This window comes from Styela clava, chromosome 3 (assembly GCF_964204865.1).
Source record: "Styela clava chromosome 3, kaStyClav1.hap1.2, whole genome shotgun sequence".
Lineage (NCBI taxonomy): Eukaryota > Metazoa > Chordata > Ascidiacea > Stolidobranchia > Styelidae > Styela > Styela clava.
Window position 1 is genome coordinate 15,649,928 of NC_135252.1, and position 26,020 is coordinate 15,675,947.

Here is a 26,020-nt window from a genome sequence, read left to right on the forward strand (position 1 = left end):
AATTCAATATGTGGCGAATTTCGGTCAGTTGAAAGAACCGTATACCATAGTTTTCGCTTTGATAATAAAACATGTAAATATTGTATATAGTAAACAAACACGAGAGGTATTATTAGATTGACACCGAAGCTGTTATTTATTTTTTATGTTTATTGAATTGGGTGGCAACTGACTCTGATGACCTCCAAAGGTCGTATCGTTGCCTCCCAGTCATGTACCGAAAACATTTTTTAATTTTGTTATGTATGTATGTATATATGGTTTTCTTGGTTTGACAAAATGAAATAAACTCTCTCTCTCTGTGTCTTGATCAACGACTAAGGGTAAAGTATATGAAGAATTTTCCGGGTGTCAAAGGTCGGGGAAAGGTCCATAGCAGGGCTGCCTGCTATGGTGATAGGATAGGATTTACCACTGTGAAGCTAGCAGCGCTTTCAGCCAGAATATTTTTACACATTGAATATAGGTTCCACGCGCCGGGAGAAAGAAACGCCGATAAGACGGCTTAATCATATGGCGAACCACGGCCTCTCGTCCGGTTACCAGTCTAGGTCAGGTATGGGATTAGTTAGCCAGTTATTTGTTTTCGGAAACATGGACTTGATGGTGGAGGAAGTCGCGGCCGACCAGCTGTTACGTGAACCACCCTACAGCGGCGAGGAGTCCAGCAATCCTCTCGCACATGATCATCCCATTATTTATTATTCAATTATTGAAAATTCCACTTTGTTGGAACCATAAAAAAAAAATATTGGGTAATTTGGAAGGGGCATGCTCAAATATAGTATAGAGTTCCGGTATACTGTAACAACCTGAAAGTTCAATCTGTACAGTATCAGGACTGATGACTGAGGGGATTGCTGGGCTCGTGTTTACCGATTCCTTGTGGGAAAAGGGATGCATGCATATCACAGTATCAATTACCGAAATCGTTTATGATGCTATAAATTTTTTCAATCATTCCAGAAGAGTTTGGAAGGGAAATCCACTCTGGTTGAATTGTTATTTTTCATCGTCTTTTAATCACATTAAAGTTACTACCATCATGAGGGGATTGAATTAGCTGTAGGCTACTGTATATAGGTTTGCATCTCCACTGACTGAATGAGATAAATATGAAAATCTAATGAGCTTGGATCAGGGTATAACTTCAATCTTACATGACACGTTTTTTTGTCCCCAAATTTCTGAATAGTGTGTTACATGAATGGTTTCTGATAAATTTTATGAGAGTCAAGAATGATCAGGTGGGATTGATTAGCGTTAGAAAATTCTGATATTATTAGCTTCTAATTTTAAAAAAGAAGTATTAAATTATCCAGATCATATAGGCTACTGGTATAATATTCTCCTACTACTGTACTACTATTCGATTGGGATCAATGATAATGCAGAATACATTGTGTTACTGATCTGCTAATGTTATATTTATTAAGTATATTCTACATACCGTATCTTATAAATTTATAATATCACAACATTGCAATTTTTGCACAGATAAAGTAATATATTGGATATTGCATACATCAGGTATTAGGTTGCAAACTTGAATCATGTCATATCCACCACATCAACCTGGAGGATATCCAACTGCACCTCCTCATCCTAACCCACAAGGATATCCTCCTCAACAAGGTAATATTCATTTTTGCTGTTATGAATACATTTTTACAATTACTCGACACCAAGAAATATCCTGGAACAGCTCAATGTCAATTTAAGAAATGGGCTATTGTAATAGTCCCCTACTGTCCTACAAGGTTTTTAATTTCAAACGATTTAATATTTTTCAAGTTTGTCACTTTTACAGTAGAGGTGTTGATATTGACTGGAAGGAGCATAAAAGATATGGCTAAAAGCAAATAAAGCGTTGGGAGTTGATATAACTAGAACCCATATGTGCAGCTCTTAGAGTGTTAGTTGTAGACATTACCATTAGTACCACGAAATGTTTACCTATAGTTCAGAGCCACCTACCTTGCTTTAAGCAAACTCATGATAATACAAAAATTTCCTCTTGCACAATATTGTTCTGACTAAATATATTTCTTTTTCATTTGGTGCTACCTGTTTTTCCTTAAAATAAGTGTTTGTTCCTAAAAAGTTGTATTTTACCGTGCATTTCTTTATCTGAATTCATACAGACATAAATTCTTTATACACATGCGTCAGCCTTAATATTGAACAACAGTCAACAATGCTTTCAAGTTATATTTTCTAATGGAATCTCAATAATTTGCAGGTTATCCAGCACCACCACCACCAGGCTATCCTGGAGGACCTCCACCACCCCCTGGATACCCGCAAGCACCACCTGGTTATGCACCTGGTGCCTACCCAGCCCCACCAGCTCCTGGATATCCTCATCAGCCACCGCATCCAACAGGATATCGTCCTCCAATGGGACACAATCCTCATGGTTAGTTTCTTGAAGTGCAAGGTTAAGTGCTGGACAATTCCATTTAAAGAAATATGGATTTTAATTTGTAAATACAATTTTTAGCCTATTAGCATGGGAGGCTTGCGTTTGCTCAAATAGTATTTATCTTTCGCTTAGGGTATGTTTCTGAAGTCGCTTATTGTATCTGTAGAAGCCCAATTCAAATTATATTTTATAACAAAATTTTGAACCGTGGTATTCAAATGGTTTTTTAACTTCTTTATGAATGCAATTATATTTAGTAGTGATTATGAACTTAAATTGACTGATTAGGTGACAATAATTGAATAGCTGTTATAATTTGTCATGTTTACCTAAGTGTGTACAAACAAAATGTTTATAATATGGTAACTCTGTATTGCACTTCTGTTAATTGGAATATCATTTGACTGTAAATATATGATTTCAGTATGAGTAATGCCATTACAGAAATAAATCACAGCAATTTCGTTATCAAATGTGAATAAAAATCTATTTTAGGTGCTTATGCTGCTGGTGCAATGGCTGGTGGTGGTGCAATGGCCTATGGTATGCATGGACATAAAAAGCATCATAAACACCATAAGCATGGAAAACATTCATCAAGTTCAAGCTCCAGTAGTAGCAGCAGTGATGATGAATTTGTGAGTTTTTGCTATTGCCGGTTCAATTTTGGTCAGATCTCTGACAAGTTAATGTACTCGTACTCATAATTTGACTTTTATTTCAGTTTGCTGGTGTTAACTAAGTATACCCATATCATATTCATCAAATATTGATCAAGAATGATTATGTACATTTACATAAAGGTGTGGCTAGTTATATATCTCAAAATAATCTTTTCGCAAACATGCTCTGGATTGTTGTATATTCTTCTAGTTGGTTTGTATTTAACCCAAAGTGAAGAGACTCGAAGAAGACATAGTATATATCACTGTATTTTTTGTTCTATATTTATTTGTAGACGGTTAACTTGTGGGAGCTTGGAAATTTCCATTCCCAATTACTTTATTTACCTTGGAAATATTTCTGAATATTTGAAGGGAAGAATAGTACGTTATGTCTTTTTCGACTCTCTTCATCGAATTATTCATTCAATTCTAGCGCCACCTGCCAAAACATGAACGCAAGAGGATGAAAAAGATGAAGAAGCAAATGAAAAAAGGACACAAGATGCATTATTAATCAATTACTCAACACAAATTGTATTTGAATATAGAAACTATTAATCGCTCGCTAGTGAAAAATGATTTTTGAGGGTAGATAGTCAACCACTGCTATCAACAGATTTTGTGTTTTCACTCCTTACTAATCCTCAAGGTAGGCGTAAACTATTATATTTTGTAGGTTGGTTGCCTGGATTTTATTGAAGTGGTATTCCTGATAATCACTATATTGGGTCGTACTATGTACCGGTATGTTTTATTTAGTGCCAGATTTCTATGATTTCAAATGAGCCTTTACAACAATAAATATTTAGTCATTCGTATTGCTTTGAGTGAGATATTTTTATAATCATGATTTCATGCCTATTAATAATCAATATATAATTGCAAATTGCTATATAATGTTATGCACTTTTTTGGGCGCTCCCGAAGTATGTGCACTGAGATGGCGCACGACCTGAACCCCAACCTGGTACACATACTATGTTCAAGATGTGCGCCATCTTGGAGCACGTACTTCTCGAGCTCCCTTTTTTGTTGTCTGTAATGTTTTTCCCGCCTTGAAACAATCTATGTACAAAATTATTTCCCTATTTACAGGGGATAATGAATTGATAAAATACAACATTGTTCAGGTAGTTATAGCATGCTTGAAAATAGGAGTCTTATGGGTGCTTTCGAAGTATGTGCACCAAGATGGCGCACATCCTGAACCCTACCCTGGTACACATACTGTTGTGCGCCATCTTAGTGAACATATTTCTGGAGGTCCGTTTTATGATGGGAATTGAAAATTGGAGGCTAAAATCCATGTACACAAACCTTCTACTGCAGTCATATGCTTGTATACAATATGCTTTGTGGTATTTATTCAATTTTTTTCAGTTATGCTGTGCCTTCATTTTTATTTGAAAATTATGGTATGCAATTGTTGAATTGTAATGTTGCAACACCACTTTAACACTTAGCTTGAAAAAATTTTGCGGTGTTTATTTTAAACATACAATTAGGTAGTTAATATACTGAGTCTAGGGTGTTATATATATTAGAATCAGGGCCCTCATGCCATCCCTATTTCTGAGATTTATCTTTATTCATCGGACTCACATCTTACAAAATGAGCTTGTCCTTGTTTTCATAATTTGCCCCATTCTTTCAAAAGCAAAGTGCATAGTTAATTATGAATTATATGGATAGGGTATTTGTTGGTAGAATCGGTAAGGCTATTACTTTCTTGCTCTGAAAATTTTAGTAAACAACTGCCTATATCATTTTCATGTTTGCTGTAGTATTATTATGTTTCTATGTATGTGAAACGTATATGGCTCGTTAAGGTAGCAAATATTATTTTGTCCTCATAATTGCACCTAATTTGTAGAAATATAATCATATTGAAACATTTGTTTGAAGCTTATTGTTGTCAAAAAATAGAATATGTAGAAGCGTTGTTTCAAACAAACTGTACATGCAAAAGATTTATGGTCTACATGAGGTTTTCTCATCAGTTGCAATTGTAACTTGCAGGTATATACCAGTACCTAACGCAAAATATTTGTCTCAACATAAACCTTCCCAGAGTTGAAACTGTGGAGGCTAAAAAGCCTCCAGTTTCAAGGTCTTGTGTGACAATTATGTTTGCCAGAAGCCCAGAACTAATAAATTGCCAAGACATGAAAGGGTGTGGTTGTGGTACAAACTCTGGTCCTTCATGATGATGATGATGTTTTCATCTTCTGCAATCCTTTTAGTATTTGGTTTTGTTTGGTGTTGTCAGACGACCCATTACTAAACTGTGTCGATTTCTAGAAGACCAGAAATAATGGATCGAATTAATGTCTCATTTACAACGTTTAATTTGTTAGAATATATTCCCTGGGTCATATATTCGGGTGGGGGGATGTTAAGTTGTAAACGTACGTTGTTTACATTTTTGTCGTACATTTTGCCACTGTATGCAGTGCATCGTGCGCTGCCTTGTGACCAATCATTGTAGACCCATTATTACCCTTTTTCCCTTTGCTTGTAGCGTAAATTAGTAATATTATCTGTCTATCGTCTATCACTTCTATTCCCGAAGATAAACTAATATTCAAAGACGGGAAAACAAATGATCTTGGATTTATTCTTAAGAAACATATCGATGCGGAGAGATACAGGCTTCTAACTTCGAATGGTCCGAAAAACGTGACGTTTCTGGATACCGTTAGACAAAGTCGTCGTAAATTTCTCAAAAATGGCTTGACGATGACAGATTTTGCAGTTGGTTAGTTTGCACCCAACTCTCTGATGGGGGTGGATTTTGTATTCACAAAAAGCCAGCTGAGTTGTTGAATCAGTTTGCTTATTGATAAACTGTTGTTGTTTCGCTCTTGAAGAAGGGGTGTCTTAAACCCAATATAATTTCTAAAATTTTCAAATTTGGCCCCCCCCCCCAATTTTTGGGCTGGCTACGCCACTGTATAGGTGGTTATTAATTTCCAGTTTAAAGTTTCATATATTTTGCTGAGATGTTATAGTGCAGGGTAAGATTAATGATTCGCCTCTGGACCAAACCGATTTTTGCAATGATCGAAATTGGGGTCAGTGGCGGGTGAATGAATATTTAGCAAATATGACAGTTATAGTAAAGACATTACCGGTACTTTCATTTTCGTAAAACAACATTAACATTAAATTTTGGGCTGGCTACGCCACTGTATAGAATATAGATGATTATTAATTTGGTGTATAGATGGTTAAATGCGCGACATAAAATATTGAAGTTCAAATAATATCGTTTTGTTTGGGTCAGATTGCAAACAACGATTCAAGCAACTATCTTACAGTAATAGTTGAATAAATAATAAAAAAGCAATTCAAACATAAAGAAAGAAATGAGTCGGCAATGATTTAGTAACCGCGAAATTTAATGGCATTGGGGTCATCTTAATTAATTAAATAATTATAATAGGAACTCTAGGTTTTACACTGATTTATGCTTGATCGACATCTTGGTCACTTTTTATATCTGCTATTATCGTGATGTCTCAAAAACGCCGTGTCCTACTTGTTCAACTCTTGTGTGTTGTGTGGGAAACATGGGACAAATTATACAGGTGTGACACGCAGGATAAGTGTGGCACCTGGAACACAACATTTTTGAGATACCGTGATTCTATGGAAATTTTGGAAGCTTTTGCTGTCATTTCGTGAGTGGTCGAAGTCTACGAGAATTGTTTTTTGCTGAAACCTATCTGCTAAAATGTTGTATATATTTGTTGGGGTTATTAGTTTTTTTTCTCTGCAACTTAGAAACCTATCAATTTCAAATTCTGTACTTGAAAGTTGTTAGAAGGATATTCACATTTTTTCGAATTCCCTAGTGGCCAAGTCCTTTGGGACCCCAAATGGGCCACTTTTTATGACGTACGGAGCAAACACTGTTCCCAGCTAAAGCCTCGCCGGTACAGATGCGAAACCTTTTCGATATAGAATTGGTGTATCGAAGAAAATATAATCGCGCGACGCTTGTCACCCCCCCAATAATTTCGCAAAAAAATTTTACACATGTTGTTTCCGCCTTACAAAATTATTATGTCCGAAAAGTGCGATAGTCGAGCGCGATTAAACGGTTATCAGTTACCGATATTATAACTGTTTTTCTTACAATAATGTAGACCAGAGCGCCTTCGGAGCACCTTACATTTTTGTGAAACATGCGCACCCGCACGGGTAATACTCCGTCTTCAAACGCACCGCCGATCACGCGCCACGGTTTTGCACAACTAATTACAATTTAATATGGTTTTCTCATTGTCAAAATCTTTCAATAGTGTTATTGTTTATTGTTGGCACTTGCGAGAGAAGTGAAAGAGGCAAACTGTATTTCATTACAACAATTAATCATTATCGCTAAAACATAAATAGATTTAAAGTTGTTATAAACAATTTTCACCGCTGGACGTATCTTTTTCACGTTATGGATTTCGCGCAAGGCCCAGAATAATTTGCGGGCAAATATCAAAGCAATTACTATGTCAAAACGCTTATTCGACTTTTCAGACCACAGAAACTATCTGAAAAAGATACACCCCCTTTTTGAATTTTTTCAAAAACTGAAAAAGTCGCCAACAACGCGTTCAATTGCCTTTTGCTAAAACCGCCGATTGTTTTCATCATTGTGATCTGTTACGTTGGCGTTTATTCTCATTAAATCACAAATTTTCCACAAATTTGTGACACGATGACTATGATAATTATTTTATTTTTGTACTAGCACGGAATTATGAACCCGGCAAGAATTCTTAGAAGTTCATCCGAGATTTATATTTTTTAATTGAAAAGCGGCAATATAAAATACTAAAAATGGAACCGTAAACAAAACACGTTTTGTTGAGGCCCGCGACAGTCTAAAAACGCCTTTTTAGGCATCGAAAATCGCAAAATTTCGTGTTCCTACGGCACACATTATAGTTGGTTGGCCTTCAAAAACGATTCATTACGTTACGGTTAGTTAATTGTGGGCGGGATTTGCCTTTTTTTTATCCATTACTTTTAAATTGACGTCGAAAATTTTCGTGTTGACTTTAAACAAGGTTGAGTACGCGACTTTTTTCCGGTTTGTGATGATATATAAGATAATTAAAGTCTATTCGATTAATTTTTATTGTACTGAAATAAATTTTACTCCGTGAGAATGGACAGAAAATAGTGGCAGCATTGCGATTGAGCGGAGTCAGTGTTACAAGTACATCTCAAATTTATCGAATTCGCAAAATAGCAAAAATACGGATCAAAACAATATATAAACGGGCAGTTTACCACACATTTTTATGTCCGTGGATTGCCGTAGTGTTTTAGAGTGGCTCTTGTTTTGTCGACGCAACCGCAATTTAAATTGAAGACAATTAAATTAATAAATCAAGACATTTTAAATATGCCCGTATCGGTCTTTGATTGATTACTTTGCGCAAGTGAAAAATCATTTTTCGTTGAAGAGTCCGCTCTTTTAACAAGTGGCGTAATCGCACTGTTTGGCGTGGATTTCGAGGCAGTGAATTTGTATTTTTGATTTACTTGTATACTTTATAATTATTTTCATTGTATGAAGTAAAATTGTACTACACGGGATTTTATATCAGATATCGAGATTTTTGTAACGGCGATAACGATATCGGAAGATTGCAAAAATACGTATCAATATTAAATAGATCTGGCAGCTTATTCATATTTTTATGTCCACAAATCGACGTTGTATTTTAGTTCACGAATATTTTTATTTTGACGTAAGAAGTCGCAACCGCGAGTTACGTTGCACACAATTAAATTAATAAATGAGGACATTTTAGAATCTCGTGGCTGACATGGATTGAATATTTTACGCGACAGAAAAATCATTATACGCCTAAAAAGGCGGCTCTTTCAACGAGCGCTTAATCGCGGTGACTGTTACAGACGGCAATGGGGATTTCCGACTTTGACCCCCCCCCCTTTTTTTTTTTGAAGAATCCTGGCTGCGCGCCTGAACTCGTGCCTGTTTATTTTCGTATTGGATTATGAATAAAAACCCTGCAAAGTCATTGCGTGAATCCTGAATGTTATTTCGAGTTCAAATGATGATTTGATAAATCGGCAATAATGGAAATTCTACTAGTCAAATCATCAAATGATAATTCCTTGGTAAAATTTAGGAAAAAATTCGCACAATAGCTTGTTACCTTGTTTTGCATTTCTAATTTTACGAAACGGCGTTAGTGCGCTTTATGCAGAACTAGGAATTGAAACAATAACCCAATATGACTCCTCAAATTTGTCGTAGCCCAGGTATTCGATTTATGGATAGCAAAATGACATTCTAATACTTCCGACAGGTTATTGTTACGTGACAATACACGGCGCGGTGTTTTTCGGCAGGCGATCCAAGTTCGCCCCCCCCCCCCCCCCCCCGAAATGATGGAAAGTGTCCGCCCCTGGCTGGGAGCTAGCGCACGATCTCAGGTTTGGGCACATCTTCCACAAAGTTATAGTCACTTTGATCTTTCCCAAAGGTGACGCAAATCATAGTCACATAAACATGGAGAGATTTTATTTCACATGGCAACATTAATGAGTAATCATATACAATGTTAAGTATAAAAGCTAGTACCGTACGGGGCCAGTCCGAAAAAATAATAAAAGTCATCAGGCTCCTTTCCTGTTGTGTCCACCAGTGTTAATGCTACAGTAAGACTAATGAAAAAACAATTAAAATAGGAGGCAATATGAAGGAAAATGAGTCGGCAATATTGAAAAAATTTGATATTGTTGAGGCCATGTGAATGTTAAATAAAAATGTCAGGTAAATCAAGTCAAGTAAAGAAATGAGTCAGCAATACAAATTTGAAATTCATGTGAACTTCCAGACCCAGAAAATCATTAATCTGCTCAAGTATTTTCATGTTATTCCTTGCTGCGAGGTTCACTGTTAAATTTGTATTTTTATTCAAACAAATTTTATATACAGCAGTCGGTCACTAATCTAAGGCCGCTGTCTATTTTACGCTTCAGATGCATTCAACACAACTGCATTCAATTCAGTTTCCACTTTCCATAGTCTTTTTTTGTTGAAATCACCATATTGAGCCAGTTATCCAATGTCTGTACATTCTTGATGGATTCCCATTATCCTATCTCTTCTTTCAATTGAATCCCTTGTTGAGGGTTACTGGATCGCAAAGTATTGGGTTGCTCAGAAGTAACCACAATCGAAGAAGTAAAAAGGCTATGATTATTCAGGCTCTGAATATGGTAGGCAGAAAAACAGTCCCCAGGATGAAGACCCGGTTTCCCTTGGCAAGTATCACAATAATATCTTGTATCTTTGCGCCGTCCGTTCTTTCTCCGTTCACTGCAAAATTTGCATTCTCTGGCCCTTTGGCCAGGTTCACGCTTCTTCTGTACATGGAAATAACCTTTTGATGGATGTAGCCCTGGAGTTGATGATAATGGCCTTTCCCGCTGCTGACGTGGAAAATGCTCTCTTCCAAGATCGACAAGATCAGGCACTAAGTCCTGACGAAAACTCAACAAAGAAGGATTCTTTCCTCGCTGCACAGATCTCGATTGTTTGTATAATAGATAACTATTAGTTACACAAATTTCTAAAAGCCAAAAGAACATTTTTTTCCACCACAGTTCTGATTTCCTACTAAAGTTGTAATACGATGTATTCTGATCTGATAAATCAACCCCACCCATGTATTGATTGTATTTTTCAACTGCTAGTGGTTTTTCAACTATTTTTTCACTTGTTTTCATCTTCTTCCTAATTATTTCGTCCCCCCTGTAGTATGTTGATATCATTATTACTTGTCTTTTGTCTATCCAATTTTGCAGTAAAATTTTCCCACTTCGCATTGATATTATTCCTTTTTTATTTGCTTTGATCTCAGCAGGAATTCCGCTTCTGTTTGCCCTTATTGTTCCTGTGAGATACGTTCTTTTATTATGCAGATGATCAGCTAAATCCAAAGATGTATATAGTCGATCACAGAAAACATGGTAACCTTTGTTGAGGTATGGTCCAAGTAGTTCAATAATTGTAGATGATGGTTTTGTTAAATTTTGAAAGCTTTCTTTTTGTTCTTCTTTGCCGTAATACATCATGATATTCAGTAGATATCCGGTTTTAGCATCTGCTAATGTTCTAGCTAGGAGTCCCCACTTGACTGGCTTCCTTGGGTTATATTGTCGAAATTGAACAAAGCCTTTGTAACCAATCATAGACACATCGGCTGATAATTGCTGATATGGAATGAAATGTTGCTGAAATTTTGTAACAATGTAGTTGATAATAGGTTGGATTTTGTCACCTTTTCCTCTTTTGCTTTCATCAATGTCATAACAATGTAACAATGATTTAAAAATGTTCTGAAATCTGTTTCGAGACATAGCTTTACGAAAGTAGTCTACACGAATTTGAGGCGATTCTGACCAGTAGTCAGTAAGACGAGGCAACTTTATTATTTCCATGTTGAGTAAAAGTCCAATAACCAAGTACATTTCAGGTACAGTAACATTTTCCCATTGATGTAGGCGAGAATGAGGTGATAAGAGTGTCTCCTTTATTTTTTTATCCGCATATTTATTTGTTTCGTCCACTATCATTTTTACCAATTCCTCAGTGAAAAAGAGCTTGAAATATTCAATTGGTTTGCTATCAGCCTGAGGTAAATCTTTCCCTCCAGAACCCTTGTCTCGGAAGTTGTATGGGATATCAGGTCCATCTTCATCATTTGACGTTACATTACGCCAGTTGGTGTATCTGCCCGCAGAAGTTTCAGCTTGAGCACATCTCGTATCCTTTGGCCTACCCCTCCTCCTTTTTGTAGGAGAAAAAAGAGCTTCAGATACTCTTGAATCGCTAACGTAACCAAAATTATTAGCTCTTTTTCGTGTGGCTGTAAAAGTGGAAGGAGTCGCAGATTCTTCAGAATCGCTACCATAACCAATGTGTCTGTTTTTCTTAGGTGTGGCTGAAAGTGTGGAAGGAGTTGAAATAGCCTCAGATACTGCACCTCTTGGCCTATGTTTTTTAGTTTTCTCTGGTGAGGGGGAAGTTGAATCAGCATCAGAAAACTCTGAATCAATATCTGAATCGGTACCATTACCAACCGCGACATAATCACTATAGCTGTCTTCATCCTGGTCTAAAATGAATACAGTATGTCAGAGTTTCTAGCGTATTAACTAGTCTACACCAACTCACTCAGATTAGATTCAACAATTAGCCAATTACAGAATTATAACAGTATGAGGGAAGTCACAAAACGAAGCATATAAAAGAACATTTACTCACTATAGTCGAAGTTCTCCAAATCCTCTAAAATGTCGTCATCCTCTAAAAAACATTGTCCATCCGCCATTCTTTAACAATATAATTTACTTCCTGAACGAACTACAGTGATCCAGTAACTCTAACTGTGCACTTTATCATTTTAGGCTTTATATATCCATATTTAATGAATAGAAAACATAATCATTATATATTTCATTACCAGCAGGATGGTTTCAGTCAGGTTTGAGAATGTTTATGAGAAATAAAATTCATCTGCATTAAATATTATGAATATATTACATAAGTGTAGCTAGTATATCTGATATCTGTATATAGCAGTGATTACTGTAGATTCCAACACTTAATACTGTAATGACATGATGAATGCTGGAAAATAAGGCTATCCTGAATTGTTTCCTCTGGTGATTTATCTTCTTTTTTTTGCCAAATTAAATTCCTGAGCCAATATGGAATTATTTAATTACATTTTTTTAAGCTAATTTGTCAATTTTCTTTTTTTATACAATTTTTTTTTTGGAAAACAATTGCATGTATTAAGTTCCGATTAGTTGAAGAGGAATAAAACAGTTGTATAAACAATTAATTTTACATATGATACCGGTATCCGATGTTGATAATTCAGTATTCGTCATATATCCATTTGTATTGAACATTGTCCACATTCCATCAGAAGCATATCATTATAATGTACGGTATATATATATAATCATTTATTTTATATTAGCATGGAAAAATAGAAGATTTCAAAAAAATTCGAAAACCTATCATGCTACTAGGATTTTCTTTTTCGCTGTCTACGTTATGCAAACATGGTGATTTATCAATGCTGCAATGACAAGCTTTCATACGAGTGCTGCTTTGTACAAGTGCAGTTTCAAGTATTCTGTGGCGTCTGTACTTAAATTTCAATTTAGTTTGGGTCGAAAACTTCCCCTGTAGTGATTAGTTATCACCACACGTAGATTGCTTGTAGACTGGTCTGGTTTGTGTATTATAACCCCAGCATTGACTGACAATAATTTTGTCTTGCGTTCGTTAACTCAAACTGTCTATAGCCTTCGGATGTAGTGAAGAGACATTTGAAGACACCTTATGAGTTTATTGCAATTCCGACAATATATACAGAAATACAATGCACACACAATTAGATCAAATCTAGTCTGGCTAATCCTATTGACACGCTTGTCCCGTTTTTATTTAACTCACGGCTGTCTGGTTTGGAGTCGAATGCTGTCAATTTTCGCTGACCCAAGTGATCCTTCGTCAAAGTGTTATTCAATCCCAAGAATGTGGTGTTCATTGTCTCATAATTGTTATTGCAGAATATGTAATTGGCGTCGCAATTTCAGTCATAAGTTATCTATGTTAAATTATTCTTTAAACGCCATTTCAAAACAATTTATTATTATTTCAGATACGTTCTGGGCGGAGGAAAAAGAAAATATTCATCTCGAATCAAGCAGACGTAAAATGGCAGTTTTATCTTAATAGATAGTGTTTTAGAATTGTACAATCTGTATTTTCATTTTAATTGAATTGACCAAACCGTTACCCATGGCCCACGTTGGTCATCTGCCGCGGGGTGAATATCTGGATCGGCGAAGCAAGCGCTGACCTATAACCCGGTTACAGAGCGAGCGATAGACTGCCATCTAAAAATACGAGTAACACTTTAAATTGAGACCCACAATGGGGCACGCCTGATTTGTGTTATTTTAATATAATCTAGAGACGGTTTGATTACTTTTTTTATTTTGAATAAATGCGTATTTAATAAATATAACCGATGAGAAAATACTTTCATGTTGGCTCAGAGTCTAGAATTGGTTTGTCAGGGGTTTCTAATAGTTGTTGTTCGGGGTGTATGTAGAAAAAGCGTGTGCACCATGCGTAAGAAGTCACTAGGATTATGACGTCACCCTAACGAGCAGAGCGGTATTTTGGGGCGCGCTGGCTCCGGATCCGGGCCCAAAACGACGCGTAAATTATTATCTCTGGTCGACCATTGGCCACAGATAAACGAGTGTAATTAATGAAATTTATCTACGATCATGCTCGAACATAAATGATTCGAATAAAAAAAACTCTTTTCAAGGTCTGACCCTTCAATTTTCTCTATTTTCGTTTATTTTGGGATTTCTATCTTCTTGCAAGTTGGAGCTTCCTTCATATTATAGATATCTGCGTAATCCAATTAATGACGACACGAAATTGATACGGGAGAGTAAGTTTGCGAGATTCAAACTTTGGTCACCATGAACAAACTAAAGGACAATCGACCGCCTTTACTAACTAGGCCAATGAGGAACGTGAGAGCAAAGATCTAAGTTTCAGTATTTATCCTTCATCTTAAATGACTTTATAATTTTTTTCGAGATGATACATAAATATTAGACCTCAGACCTATGTTTCTAAGTTCTGAATTGACCTAGTTGGTAAAGGCGCTGGGTAGACCATCATATATTTGTTCACGTTGACTAAAGGTTTGAATCCCGCGAATGTAGCATCCGCTTATCAAATGTGTGTCGTCCCTAGAAGGGCGGAGCAAAGATTAATATAACAAAGGAGAAACTCGAGCTGTGGACTACAGAAATCCAAAAATAAGAGAATATGAAGGAAATCGAAGGGTCAGCTTAGAAAATAGAGAATTTTGAAATTTATATTCGGATCATACATGGTCAAGCATGATCGCGGATGAATTCCATCAACTAACTTGATTTATCTATATTTATCTATGGCCTATGATCGGCCAGAGATAAAAAAAAAATCGCGTCGTTCCGGCCCGGATCCGGTGCCAGCGCGCCTCATAAAATCGCGGCTGACCAGTGTGACGTCCTAGTGTATAAAATCCGCAGAAACCAGTAAAAATGACGTCGAGACACTTTTTTCACCTATGCTCCAACTTCCACTTCTTATCAGCCTTTAACAAAACCCAGTCTCCGACAACCAATAAGCATGGAGAAACTGACATTGCTTCAATAATTTAATTATTCTTTAAGAGAATAAACAAAAATCTTAATCTAGAAGTCGAGATATTAATGGAAATGCAAAGACGGATTATTTTAAAGCGAGCAACATTGAGATATCAAGCTTTTCTGCCATGATCAGACACGAAATGAAGAATTGTGAATTTCTGGGTCAATACCTGGGATCAAGTGGCATACATATATAGCGAGAGGGCCACTGCCCCTGCCGCGGGCGCCATTTGGATAAGTGCGCACAATGGGCAAAACAAAAATTTTGATACAAACTGCTTAACGTAAAAGTATCTCAAAGCAACAAACCGTAGTTAAATTTCAGTAAGCGACCGATCAAGAAAGCGCATTTCAAACATTTCCATAGGCGCCACTTCACGCAGATACGCAAATATGGGGCAATCGTTAATATTCGCCAAACTCTGGTAGAAAGATGGTTATATAAAAAATTGAGATACACTGTTCAAAAAATTGAGATGGTACGACAATTCATTCCAATGTTCTTCAACGTACCGTGTCCGGTTGCCGACTGTCCTTTGATCTTTCCAACCAGAACGCAGTTGAAATATTAAAACAGATTCAACATAGCACAGGGCGATGTAAGAAAATTACGTACCACACTACCGATGAGAAGCAGACTTGATTATTTAAAGATAGACTTGCACAACTAAACTCTAAAATCCATAAGATTCGTTGATACATCACGATAGCGATGCTCAAATATAATTATGAACACGAAAGCCAAAACGAAGTAGCAAGAGTAGGAAATCTTTCACAGTAGACTATGCCAAGGGTGCGCAATTTTTAATTTGATCGTTTTAGTTAGAGAAAAGCGATTTTTTCATCAAAGGAACAAGAAAAGATATTTCAATACAAACATTTACTAAATTTGACACAATCATATAAAAAAAGACAACAAAAAGAATATCAAATAAACTGCAAATGCCACAATGACTATGGAATATTACCTAAACATTCTTGGCAGAGGGGGTACTTGGCAGAAAAAAGGTTGAGAACCCCTGTTAAATAACTAGTTGAAATTCAAAAATACTAAAATACCTAATTCAACAGACAGAGGATTTGTGAGATCCGTTGTTGCTTCAATCTGCTCGTTCCGTAATCCGAGCAGAACTTGCATGATTCAAAGAATAAAGTTTGATATCGGTTTAATAGGAATAGTAGCTGGTCGTGTAGAGTTTTTTTTTTTGAAGAATATTATATGTTTGGGTAGTGAGTAGTTACTGAGCAATAAATTCTGCAAAACAAATTTACGTAGGGCAGTGGTTCTCAATCAGAGGGGCGCTAAGCAAAATATAAATATTTGTTAGATTTTATCTTACCCGTTTTATTTTTGATATATGTATATTACATTTCTTTATTTTGGATTATTACGTTCCTTCCACGTATTTTCCAAATATACTTTCAAAAATACTTTCGCCTTACTATCTGTTATTTGTAGCTTTTTGTTAGCTAGTTATTTTTGAGGTGGGGCGCAAGTCTTGACAAATTCTAAAGAGTGGGCGTGATTAAAAGTTTGTGAACTACTGATAGAGTTCTGTTTGAAGTATTATATGCTTGAGTAAGGAGTAATTACTGAAACATATAAACGCAATTGAATTTATACAACTTCTCAAATACGTCTTGTAGATTAGTTATGAAATGAAACGGGTGTCTCATCTATAGAGTAAACTCAGCCCCTTGAGTGAATTTGGCCTACTTCGAGGATAAATTATAGAGCAAGAAATTCCACAGTCGAAAATTTACTTCAACCTGTCAAAACAAAGCGAGTAGCGAGAGGAAGCAACGCTGGCAATTTTACTCTTTTGAAAGGGGAAAAATAGAAGTGAATGAGAAAATAAAATTGCACAACCTCTGAAATAAAGCATATACCGTGTTTTTCCGAAAAATAAGACCTAGTCGATAGCAAGAAATCTCTCCGACACGTTTTAAAATTTAAATGATTAATCTAAAACGTATGAGAAAGGAACGTTATTTATAAGTAAATGGATATCGGTTTTCATATTTCGTATAAACGAAAATCTCGTAATTCTCTACATGGTAATTTTGTTTTTGATAAATGAAAATAAAAGACATCGCGCGAGAAATAGGCCCTAGTGTTGCCTTCCAAGAGAAGATTGAAATAAGCCTTATTTTCGGAGAAACACGGTATTTAGATTTAAACAATAGTTTACACAACGTGACCATAACACTGGGCAGTACTATACGCCAGTGGTTCCCAACCTTTCTACCCTGGCGGACCGGTAAAACTAAATTAAATGTACTCGCGGACCGGCAAAAAATTGAAATGACCGGAACATAAAAGAATAACATATATTTGCGTAATACAATGCAATGTCGGGCACTCAATATGCATTTAGACAAAAAAGGCACACTCAAAAACAGCTCACACGAAGAAAAACTATCAAATAATGTGCCGACCAAAAATATTTGCGTAATGGAATGCTGTGCTGGGTACCCATTATGCGTAAGAAAGGCACACATAAAACATCTCACATAAAAAACATGTACATGCCAAATCATGTACAAACGCAATTAACTCTAGTGAAAATTTTGCTGCTGTTTAGTTTCCAATATAGTATTGCAAACGATGCCTCAAGGAAGTTTCTGCAACACGTAGCCCTGCAGCGCGTGCAGCCAATTTCCTTGAAAATATTTTTATATATAAGAAAGAAATATGCATAACGTTTTATTTGGATGGTCATATTAATCAGGAAAAGCATGCAGTACAGAAAAAGCATGCATGCCAATTTTTAGGTTTATGAATCTTGCGTGATTTGATGGAGCGCATTCACGATGAATCGTAGCCGAAAAAGCAAAAAGTGTGATTCCTTGGCGCCAAGATGTCGCGAAAGACGTCGCAATATGACGGCGGAAGAGAAATTGCGTAATAAAGCAACCTCGTCTTCGGTAAAGAGATCGGAGCGCATTCGAGATGAATCGGAGCCGAAAAAGCGAAAAGTATAATTACTCGGCGCCAAGATGTCGCAATATGACGGCGGAAGAGAAATTGCGTAATAAACCAACGCAACCTCGTCCTCGGTAAAGCGATTTAGGCGGCATAAAAACAACAAAACACCGAAATTTTCTCGCGGACCGGCAAAAAAGCTTCGCGGACCGGAACCGGTCCGGGGACCGGCGGTTGGGAACCAATGCTATACGCCACCAAGTAATCGGTTCATCATGATGTAGTATGATTATACAACTTACAGATATTGATATTATTTCAATAATACTTTACTAGTTGGAGCCATATCTTTTTATAAGTATACCTCAGCCTGGAGGTCGGCACATGATGCTGAGCGTTGGGAACCCCCGACTTGTGATGGCACTTTAAAAATACTCTTGTAGGTTTGAACCCCGTAGGCTAATTATGTACAGAGGATTGATGGACTCGTGTTGATGCGACTACTGGTCCGATTAGAAGAGCTACTTCCGCCATCAAGTTCACGCATCGAAAACAAATAATAACTGGTCAACTATGTCCATACTCGACATGGACTGGTAACCGGACGAGAGGCCTTGGTGATCAAGCCGTCTTATAGATTTTCCTCTCCATAGAGATACATATGGAAAGACCATCTTGTCTATACTTACTGCAACCATAAGCCTGAATCTCTTGATATCCACTTTCAACTTGATTCGCTTATTCTCGTAATCAGGACATCATCTGCACGATAAAATACAAGTTAAGAAACTGCCGAAGAAGAAATATTCCAGCCAAATGAAAAGCTACTTTGATTTCACCCCGTCTATGTTGTTTTGCATTCATTATCATTTCACTGAACAAATAGATGCCTATGCCGTGCAGATAGCATGCCTCGGCTCGGAATAATTGACAGGAGTTAATTGGGTACTCCTTGAAGTATGCGCACCAAGACGTCGCATAACCTGAACCCCAACCTAGTACATAACCTGAGATCAGGTTGTGCGCCATCTTGGTGCGCATACTTCATTAATCGTTTTCGTCTCAGACGCAACGAAGTCCTATAACCATTTCACAAACGGCTTTGAATGAATACATTTGAATCACTCCACTTTCACACTTTCTGTAACACAAACAAAAACATCTGGTTCTGGTCATTCCCGTTAAATTTTGAAATTTTTGTTTTAAGACACCCCGGAAACATTCTTACCAATATTCAAAACGCAAAAAAATATAATTCCAATAAGGTACTTACATATTTTTTTATATTTGAGACTGGTCGGAAAGACGCTCAGCTTGCTTCACAAAAGAAGCCGGTGGTTCTCAAAGTGGGCGTCGCGACGCCCAAGTGCGTCGTTTCAATTTTGCTAGGGTGTCGCGAAACTTTTTTTTTTCTTATTCTGAAAAAATGATACCGAACAAGAAAGAAAAGTCTAAAAAGAAAATTTCGAGTATGACTTTGGAGCGTTCAAGTTTCGGGTAAAAAAGTTCCGTGGTTTTTGTTGCAACTGGAGATGTAATATTACTAAATGCCGTTTAGGCTTATCAGGCCCTTGGCCAAATTCTCATCACAAACAACACATTGCGGCTTTTCTTCGCTCTTTTGTTGAACGGAATCGATATAAAAGGGAATTTTAATTCTGAAAATGTAACGAGTTTTTTGATTTCCTCGGAACGATTATCTTTCCTTGGATAAAAAAGCGTTACGCACTGTCATCCTATTTGTGACTTACCGGTAATTGCCATTGCGGTAATAAGAGGCAAAATATCGCTCTCGAGTATGTTGTGAGGGAAATGCGCGCGGCTTCCACAATTTATCTGAAGGTTCCATGACAATCGTAAAAAGAACAAGTACACCCATCGCAATGAATGCGATTTCACTGACTTTCGTCATGTTTTGTTTATTTGTTTAAATTATAATCATTGCAAATAAGGTGTTTAATGAAAGGTATCAAGACGTTTTTCATTGGGAGTCGCAACCCAAACGAATTTTTTGTATGGCGTCACAATACAAAAAAGTTTGAGAACCACTGCCGTAAGCCTACAGAAATTTCTAAAATAAATGAAAGTAATACCCTTCTTGCGAAAAATACAATCTTTAACTACTGCAAATTTTAAAGAAATTGATCTAGTAGTTAATGAGAAAAGCGATGTTTTTGTAACAAGAAAATAACAAGGAAATGAACATGAAACAACAACATAATAGCATGACGATCCATATGCACATTCCGTGTCCAATAATATTGAAACTAATAATAAGTAATTACCAGTCTCTTTCATTCGTCATATGGGCTAAGGTTATATTTAATGACTGTTGATAAAAACTCACTAGCAGCTAACATGGCCAGTTATGCTGAAGAATCGTCTCCTATCCGCTCCTGTCTGCAAGTGAACATTACTGCAACAGAAAATTTAAAGGTAGTCCAGTAGTGGAAATCTTCGCAATTTCAATTGCTATACGAGACAAGAAATAGGACCTTCTTACGAAGGGTGACTTAATTATTGCGTACGACAATTTTGAATCTTACTTATTGCCTTCATTAAGAAGAACACTCGCAATGGTTGACGGAAATCTTACAAGGGTATTGGTTTTACAAAATACGAAAGTTACAAAGAATGAAACGACTTTAACTCGGACTGCAGATGCGCAGTCATCAGTACCAATCTAATTCTTCATACTTAACTGGATAAATGTTTTAACCGCATTTCCTCTAGCTGATCCAGATGCCAACATTTCCAAAATTTGTGGTCCAATTCCACCTCGAATCAATAATTTTAGGCCTAATATTAGTCTAACTGCATTAGTAAACATAACTGTAAAAACATAAAGTTGCCTGCCAGATAACGAGAAGCCTGCAAATGCAACCAGATCATGTGTTAATTGCCGTTGGAATACATATATTGAATGAACCCCTGAAAGAAAGGATACATTGGAAGACTAGTTCATTTAGAACGTAAATTTGAATGCACTTACAACAAATGTACGTTTTTCAGCGCAAGCGCCCAGTAGTATAAAACCTCCATATGTAATCAGATTCATGTTAAGGGTAATATAAGGAGACAATACAATGACACTGGGGGGATCCTAACACTTGGTTTGATTACCCTTCGTGGGATCGCAGGTTCGAATCCCATGCGGGGATGATCATGTGCGAGAAGATCGCTGGACTCCTCCGTGAGAGGCCGTGGTTCGCCATATGATTAAGCCGTCTTATCGGCTTTCCTCTCCCCGGGATAAATATGTAAATCCTATCCTAACAGTTACCATATCAATCCGTTGTCGCCTCTCTTCAACTAAGCTTCAGTGAGTCTTCGATTCAGGAATTTGGCAACAATCATCGCTTTAATAATATGTTATGGCCTAACTGTATTATTATTTAGTTTATCTTTAGCTATTAGTCATGTATCTTTCGTTTTCGTTTCACCTCGACAGTCCCACTTCGTGGACAATTGAATCAACAATTGAGCTTAAACCTAATGCTCAACTGCATTAGTATAGCCATGAAAGACTTGGAAAAAGGCGAGAGTATGGATGGAGAAAACAAACTAAATATATTTGATCAAACAAAATAAAATCTGCTTTACTGACGTATTCAAGCCGGCTACTTGAGCCAAGTAAATTCGTGACATGACAAAAAAGGTTTGGATATAATAACGAAACAAAAGGAAGCGGTCTATCTGCAAAAGAAGTGACCGTTAACATGAAAAAAAAAATGTAAGCAAATAATATCACCTGTACTATTTCCGGAACATCCCCGCACAATCACACCTTTGTTGATATTTTGATTCAGCAACGATGCGAATCTTACAGGAAATGGTCCAGACATCTCTGCAAAGCTGCATCTTTTCTGGGGTCTTGACTCAACAAACACAAATACACTTCTCAATATCAATCTAGTGCTATATTATTGTCTAACTGAAATCACTAATTCAATACATATTCATTTATCTGCATTTTTGTTCCGCCCCAGCAGTTCCCGATGTCAACATTTGCAGCTTGTTTACATCCAGTCAGTTTGCATAAACACGGTCTGAAATATAATATATAGGCTGAATACAATATCTAGGCTGAAAAAAGTAACACAAGCTAAAATAGGATGATTAATTTATTTGGAATCTATCCAAGGAGTGATTTCGAATACGAAGGGCTTACTTGTTCTAACGTGAACATTTTATTGTTGTCGACCGCCTCTATTTTTTTTACGCCGTCGTCTTTGATTTAATAATTACACACCAAGAACCATTTAGTACTATGCTATGGCCTAACTGGAAATATAACTTTATCTCTAATAATCATTGCATCTTCGGATTTCGTTTCATCTCACCAATCTTAGAACTTGTCGTCTCAGTTCCCTTTAGTAAACATTTGAATCAATGTTTGTAGGTCTAAGTTTAGTTTAACTGCATGAGTATAGCTAGAAAAATCTTAGAAATCTAGAAACAAGAGTTGTTTGGATTGTAAGATGATTAGCGATACAAGGATACACATAATCCATTAAACCAAAAAATTCACAAACATAAAATCAGTGCTTACCTGACGGCGTCAAATTTTAAAAGACCGCCTGAGCGCAGGCAAATTTAGACGTGGCAAGAAAAAAATGTAGGTTGAATGAAGAAACAAAGAGGGTGGAGGACACCGCAAGATAAAGATGCCTTTTCATTGGTTATTAGCAATCACATGACCAAGTGACGCAACCTGATGATATTTTTGAAAGATCTTCTCTTAATGTGTCCCGAGTCTACAAGTAACTTACTCGCGATCTATCCGGAAGACACTCAATAAATTGACCGCTGAGTTGATCGAAATATCTATCACTCATTGTGATTTCAAACTTACCCATTTTGATATGATTCGAATAAATTAATTTGTGTAATTACTTTTCCTGAACGTCTTTTGTCCATGAACGCTTAATAACTTTCGCGTTTGTCTGACTGAAATGAAAAAAAAAATGATAGAAAGGTAGTACTTTACCGACGTTGTGTTGTCGACAGACGAAATAATCACACTGATCTCCTGGTCTCAACTCGATTGTAGATTAAAACTATTCCATATTCCTCACAAATGTTTGACAAAAATATATATATAACTTTGCCCATCCCTAGCTAATTGGTTCGTATGTTGAAGTATAATTAAGGCGATATGTCGCGTTACGGCAAAGGGATTCTGAGAGAAAAATACTTTCTGTTCGCTAGATTAGACTTTCTGTCCACGACTAGATATAGGTTGCCACCCCCCGGTTTTCACAAACTGAAAAGCTCTGAATATGTGGTTCCCAAACTTTTCGATATCATTACCGCTAAATTGAATTGCCATAACGCAATTGATGAAAATAAATGTCCAAGTGTTGTGCATTTTATCAAATTTAATAGCGGCAGTAACACAAGAATTCATAAGTACAACATCCTGTGCACATACCATACCAACTTTGACTCTCGCTTCCACAACCTAAACTCAACACTTAGGTGGTGTATCTCGCGTATTTGAACGGCGGTGAATAAACTTTTTGAAGGGAGGTGTCAATAGTTGCTTCGATTGTCGGAGGACATATGGCAATTTAACGGCTTTTTTATGCTACAAATCCACATAAATTCATTTGCATTTCTATATTGTGTAAACTGTATTTTTGACCTGGTGGTTGTCCAAAGGTATTGGTAGTGAATTTCAGAGACATTAGGCAAGCCAAGAAGTCTGTAATTGTTGTGTATTTTTAACACACAGTAATTATTTTTGCATTGCTTGATAGTGAAGTCAACGATTGAAATTTTACGTTTTGTAAACGTATATGCAGAAAATACATTAAAGCGTATACGTTTATTGCGTGTTTAACTTTACGTAAAACTTAAGTTGACTTTACCAGGTATTGCAAACTGAGCGGAAAAAAGAGAATGTATGATGACCAGTATTTGTGTATGGCTTTATACATACGACAGTGAAAGGCGAAATATACCCCGATGCGTTTTATGCCAAAGCAATCGGAGCAATTGAGACCAACACTCTTACAGCGCCATCTTATTATAAAGCAACCTGCCCATTACAAAAGAATTTTTCCAAAGCAAAAAAAAAAGGGGGGGGGGGGTTGCGAAGTTCATAGAGACTTTCAAAGGGGGGCGCGGCTCAAAAAGTTCAAGGACCACTGTGTTAGGGCATTGTAACGTTATAGGCATAGATACTAAATTGGACTCAGGTATAGGATTGGAGTTACTCGCACGTACCAGAATAAACTAAATTAAAAACTAGTATCACGGGCCGCACACCATTCAAAATTGGCACTTTGGCTCTGCGGGCCACACAATTCTTTCTTGTGAGCCACATTAGGCCCACAGGCCGCAGGTTGCACACCCCTAATCTATAGTTATTTACAATGTAACATGAATTAATTTAGAAAACAGAGATAATGAATGAATAATATTCAAGAGAATGCGCAATATATGAACAAATTCTATTCTAGACAATGTTTATTGCATTCATCTATAACAGTGTTACCCAACCCGAGTCCGCGGTCTCAAATGAGTCCGCGAAGCGTTTGAATGAGTCCGCAACGAGCCAGAAATTCACTGCGCATTCACTGCCGCAAACGTTTTTGCGGAAGTTAACTATCAGCCAAGTTACGATTTACGTTAAAATTCACATAAAACATAAAAAGCAAGTTTATTCACATAAAATTACTTAACTCTCTTTTTCCTAATGATATATATATTCGTACTACCATCCTTGGTCATAATATGACAATAATAGTTATTTTCGGACTATTTTACGTTTATGTTCATGTTTTGTGAGGTATTCCCGCACTAACTAAAATCATTTTTGGCTTCCAACTATGATCCGTGCTTGATCCGTCAAAATTTTTTTTTTGTAAATTTTTTATTCTACTACTAGGTGAATTTTATTTGTGTAGGTATTTCAAAGCTTAGAGATACACGAAAGTATTTGTCATTACTTCAAAGATAAGTCATTTGATCGAGCGGGAAACAATTTCGCGCACATAATAAACAAACAAAGATTCCAGACAGCTATCGTGAACATGCTCTTACATATCATTGAATATTTCGCGTTTCGCTTCGCTTGCGAAGCTGAGTCTGGTTTTTCTGCAAAGGTGACGTAATGCTCTTTGAGCAGAGCGCTTAAATCTTGTTTCTTTGTAACACGTGTTCATCGGAGCGATGAGAGTGTGAAACGTTCTCTCAAAATATTTTGAAATTTCTCTCTTCTTACCGGCGTAAGGTCGAACAGTTTGCGGAAACGTCATCTGGGCGCGTTTTAGTAGGAAGACGCGAAAATAGGCTTTTCAAAGAGATATTGGGGGTGTTCCTGGCACGTTTGGTTAACTAGTCATTACATATTATAAAATGGTACAAAAAGTCGATTGTAACCAGCGGAAAAAGAGGGTTAAGTCAGTTATTACTAGTTAGTAGTTACTGAGTGGGGCTGGGCATATATTCGAATATTCAACGATTGGGATAGCAATTTACTATTCGAAAATTTGGTAACAGGTGACGCGACAGGGATTTCACAACTCACTTGCGAAATTCCGACGAAAACACGAGCACACGCGTGGTGTTTCTCGCGAGTTCGAACAACGAGGAATAATTGTTTTTCTAGTAGGTGTCAATGGTGGCAATCCAAATTTCCTAAATTGGAAAGCGGCAATAAAAATTACTAAAAATAAAACGGAGAACACCATAACTTTTGTTTTATGATTG

At 36.7% G+C, this 26,020-nt stretch overlaps 1 protein-coding gene across 1 annotated transcript; it reads left to right on the forward strand.

Annotated features, from left to right (window-relative positions):
* The first annotated feature begins 1,497 nt into the window (after positions 1-1,497).
* On the forward strand, positions 1,498-4,988 carry LOC120342886 (uncharacterized). The gene is made up of 4 exons (XM_078110695.1): positions 1,498-1,635; positions 2,243-2,419; positions 2,921-3,063; positions 3,524-4,988. Exons 1-4 carry the CDS (start codon positions 1,554-1,556, stop codon positions 3,602-3,604), a joined length of 483 nt encoding a protein of 160 aa, XP_077966821.1. The 5' UTR covers positions 1,498-1,553; the 3' UTR covers positions 3,605-4,988.
* The last annotated feature ends 21,032 nt before the right edge of the window (positions 4,989-26,020 follow it).

Excerpts from the sequence above, each read along its gene's own strand:
- LOC120342886 (XM_078110695.1), top strand. The coding sequence starts at position 1,554 with ATGTCATATCCACCACATCAACCTGGAGGATATCCAACTGCACCTCCT. Across the intron at positions 1,636-2,242 it reads AGGATATCCTCCTCAACAAG|GTTATCCAGCACCACCACCA; the intron begins GTAATATTCATT and ends AATAATTTGCAG. Across the intron at positions 3,064-3,523 it reads GCAGCAGTGATGATGAATTT|CGCCACCTGCCAAAACATGA; the intron begins GTGAGTTTTTGC and ends ATTCAATTCTAG.